This window comes from Aptenodytes patagonicus, chromosome 20 (genome assembly GCF_965638725.1).
Source record: "Aptenodytes patagonicus chromosome 20, bAptPat1.pri.cur, whole genome shotgun sequence".
NCBI classification, from domain to species: domain Eukaryota; kingdom Metazoa; phylum Chordata; class Aves; order Sphenisciformes; family Spheniscidae; genus Aptenodytes; species Aptenodytes patagonicus.
The window spans coordinates 8,270,968-8,274,603 of record NC_134968.1 but is presented as its reverse complement, the minus strand read 5'-3'; the positions used below and the strand labels follow the sequence as shown (position 1 = coordinate 8,274,603).

Below are 3,636 nucleotides of genomic sequence, written 5' to 3'. Positions count from 1 at the left end.
GCCAGATGAGCAGGACGAAAAGACCAGCTCCCACTGGAACGTCTAATGCCGCCAGTGACAAACTGGGGCAATGATCCGATGGGGTAGAGGAGGCACCTGCTGATATGAGGCTGAGGTTGGTGCTGTCTCCTCAGAGAGCACAGGGGAATGAGGGCCCGTGGATGCCCCATGCTGGGAGCTGCCTGGGTGGAGCTTTTCATTGTCTGCATTTGTTTTGGTTTATTGTCATACCAGTAGATAGGAGAAGAAAAGGTACAGCATCTCTTTACATCAACTGCCATGGCTGAACTTCAAAAGGGAAATAACACAGTGGAACCATCTCGAGACAAGGCAAACGCAGATGCTCTCAGAGAGGATGGGTGTGCCTGCAGTTATTAATAGTGGTCAAGATGAACAGATCGTTAATAGGTAAATGCAATGGCTCATGTGTGTGCTGCTTGCACTTTACCAGGCAGCGGAGCTTCCCATGCACTGGCAACAAGAAGACATTGCCTTCATTTAGTGTGGTACGGGAATATTTAAGACCATGCCTGCATAGCTTGATGTCTGGAATGGACAGAAAACATTACATCACAGGATCATGGCCTGCAGATCTCTGGGTGCACAGGGAAGCAGCGCTGCCAGGGGAGAGCTGAGGGCCCCTTCCCCCAAGCGCAGCCTTGCACCACAGACACACCCCCTCCCTCCCCTGGCTTGTTGCACAGCCAAGGAAGCTCCCTGCACCAGGGTGTCTCGCACAGCACAGAGGTATAAGGCACTGTCAGAGACCTCGACTTCCTCCAGCTGCAGGAGGCTGTATTTCCCTGTGGTGTTCAGCAGCGTGGTGAAACGGCCGTTCCGCTTGGAGCCAGATGCTGCCTGATATGAGACCAGCTGTGGGGCTTGTCCTTTCCTCTGCTGGTACCAGAGCAAGCCATAAAGGTCAGAGGTCTGGTATGTGCAGGTTGTCTGGAAGGTGTGTCTCTGCTTCACTGTGACTTGTCCTTCTTGCTGGGTGACGGTGGTCTGCCCCATGGTGCCTGGAAGAAAGTGAAGGTCAGCAGCTTGGCAGGGAAAGGCTCCAGGCAGCAAACCAAGAGTGGATGCAAAACCCTGATGGAGAAGGCTCCCTGTCCCTTGCCCTGCAGGAAATTCTTGAGGCCTGGGCAAGTGATTTTGGGCAGGAGCTCAGAGCTCTCAGCCCAGCGTGGATCCTGAGGAGAGCTGTGCTGTGCCCCTGCTCGTCCTCCCTGCTCCTTCTCCTACTGCCCAGAGGAGCAGGGAACAGCCTGTGATGCCTGACCTTTGTGTGCTGGGCCCAGCACCCCTCCAGCAGGTTGAGAGGCCCATGGAGCTATGGCAAAAAGATTCATCCTGCTTCCCCATCCCTGTCATCTCAGAGCGCTCCTAGCTCCCCAAGTAATGCTGAGCTGAATGGTAGAAAGAGGGAGCCCTGGCTGTGTCAACAACCAGGAGAAAACTGGAAGCCACGGCAGGTATGTGCCAGCCAGGAGGCAGAATGGGACACCCTATTAATGTCAATGGGATGAGAGCTTTGAAGTCCCTGGGGCAGCTTTGACAAGATCTGCTAATTTGCGTTGGCCAGGGGGAAATGTGGGGCTGCAGAGACAGCTGAGATCTCCTATGGTGACATCAGGTGGATCAGAAGAGAAAGGCAGAGAGAGATGGAGTGAAGGGGAGAGAAAAGATGGAGAAGGGCTCTGAGGTATCTCAACTCTCTTCTTTCCAACAGTAAGAGCATCTTGAGAGAACTGGTGCAAAACCACAAATGGGAGGCAGCATTTCCCAATGTTTTCCTGTAATTCAAGAGTAGTTTCCCATATGGACCGGGTAAGGCTGGTGAGGGTTTGCACAGGGGAAGAAGAAGTATACGTTGATGAAAAGGCAGGACTTACCCAGCAGTCGCCCCAGGAAAGCCGTGAGGACGAGATAGCCGAGGTGCATGTCGAGACCGACCTGCCTGTTGGCTGAGTGAGAGAGAGTCAGAAAACCACCTCCCAGCCCCGAGATAACAGAGCTGCCGGAAACGACTCTGTTGGGGGAGCGGAGGAAGAAGCGGGGAAGAGAAGTGATCTGTTCTTCCTGTGCCTGAAATGCTCCTTCGGGGTTTCTCCCTCCTCCAGCAGCAACACCTGTGGCTCCCTCAGGGGCCCTGGGGGCCCCAGTCGTGGGAAGGGGCTGTTCCCGGTCAGCTCGCAGTGGAGCCCTCACCTCCCCAGCTAGAATCGCCTGCTCTTCTGCACACCCACTGCTGGGCCATTTGGGAGGTCAGGGGTTTCCTCCCCACTGAGGTTTCACATCTTCCTCTGGGGTCCTCAGCTCTCTGGGGACACTGCTATTTCTTCTGGGAACAGAAGTCTCTTCTGTTTCTCTCACTTCTCCCCTTTCCTCAACTGCCTGGGAACAAGGCCTCTCCCCCAAATCCCCCAAAATAGGAGATGAACCCTGCCGTGCAGCAGCCCAGGAGTTCTGGCTGTGTCTTATTCTGCTGGAATAACCCACAGTGCGAGAGAGGAACCTGGCAGCAGTGCTGCTGTTAGATGCCACAAACGCAGAGATGACAAGGACAACCTACGCCTACTCTTGGGGAAAGGGTGAGGGGTCAGCAGGGAACAAGATGAGGGGTCAGTGGGTCATCCCCTATCCCAGGGAGCACATAGGGGACCCATTGGAGTGCTGCACTGTGAGGGGTGGGGATAGGGCAGCCCTGCACCCCAGAGCTGAAAGGGCATGTGAAGGGGTGGGCAGGTGGCATGCCCTACTCCCACCCCCTTTCCAGATCAACTCCAATGTGATCCCATGCACCAGTCATGGCAGAGATGACAAACTGTTCATTATCGTTAAGTTAACCTGACCTGAGTAGGCACAGACCCACAGAACTCAGGGTTCCCAGCATCTGGAGGGGCATAACCTGCTCTCCACTTTTACCCTCTTTGTTATCTCCAGCTAATGGTATTTTAATCAACACTCTGTGGAGCCAGAGTCCCATTCGTACTGGGATCTATCTACACCCATGCTCCACCCCCATCGTTAAAAAACCCCACAATTCCAAATTTCTCCACAACCTCCCTGGGCATCCTGTGCCAGTGCTCCCTCACCCTCCCAGTGAAAAAGCGTTTCCTGGTGCTCAGACAGAGCCTCCTTTGTTTCAGTTTGTGCCAAATGCCTCTTGGCCTGTCACTGGACACCATGGAGAAGAGCCTGGCTCCACCCTCTTCACAGCCTCCCTTCAGATATTTGCACACATGGATGAGATCTCCCCTGAGACTTCTCTTCTCTGTGCTGAACAGTCCCAGCTCACTCAGCCTATCACCATGTCAGAGATGCTCCAGTCTCTTCATCATCAAAGTAGCCCTTTGTATGACTGTCTCCAGTATGTCTGTGACATGCAGTTCCCTAGTGAAAACACACACCCCCTCACCCTCTGCAGTCACCAGCACACCCACATTTGTGCATCCCTCAGACATCAGCACAGGCCCTCAGCCCATCTAATAGCCCTGCCTGGAGCCTGGGCCCTCTTGCCCAGCACCTGGGTCTCCTCCTTCTCTCTGGCTAGGCCAGCCTCATGTCCACTAGCAAACAGATGCATGCAATCACCCACTCCTCTCACAATCACCCCCACAATTGCAGATCCCT

At 54.3% G+C, this 3,636-nt stretch overlaps 1 gene segment (V, D, J or C); it reads right to left on the bottom strand.

The window, feature by feature from the left end:
• Nucleotides 1–498: 498 nt before the first annotated feature.
• Nucleotides 499–1,944, bottom strand: LOC143169228 (T cell receptor alpha variable 1-1-like). The segment is given in 3 exon segments: nucleotides 499–546; nucleotides 724–1,019; nucleotides 1,896–1,944. Coding segments are annotated over 3 exon segments (393 nt in total).
• Nucleotides 1,945–3,636: the final 1,692 nt, after the last annotated feature.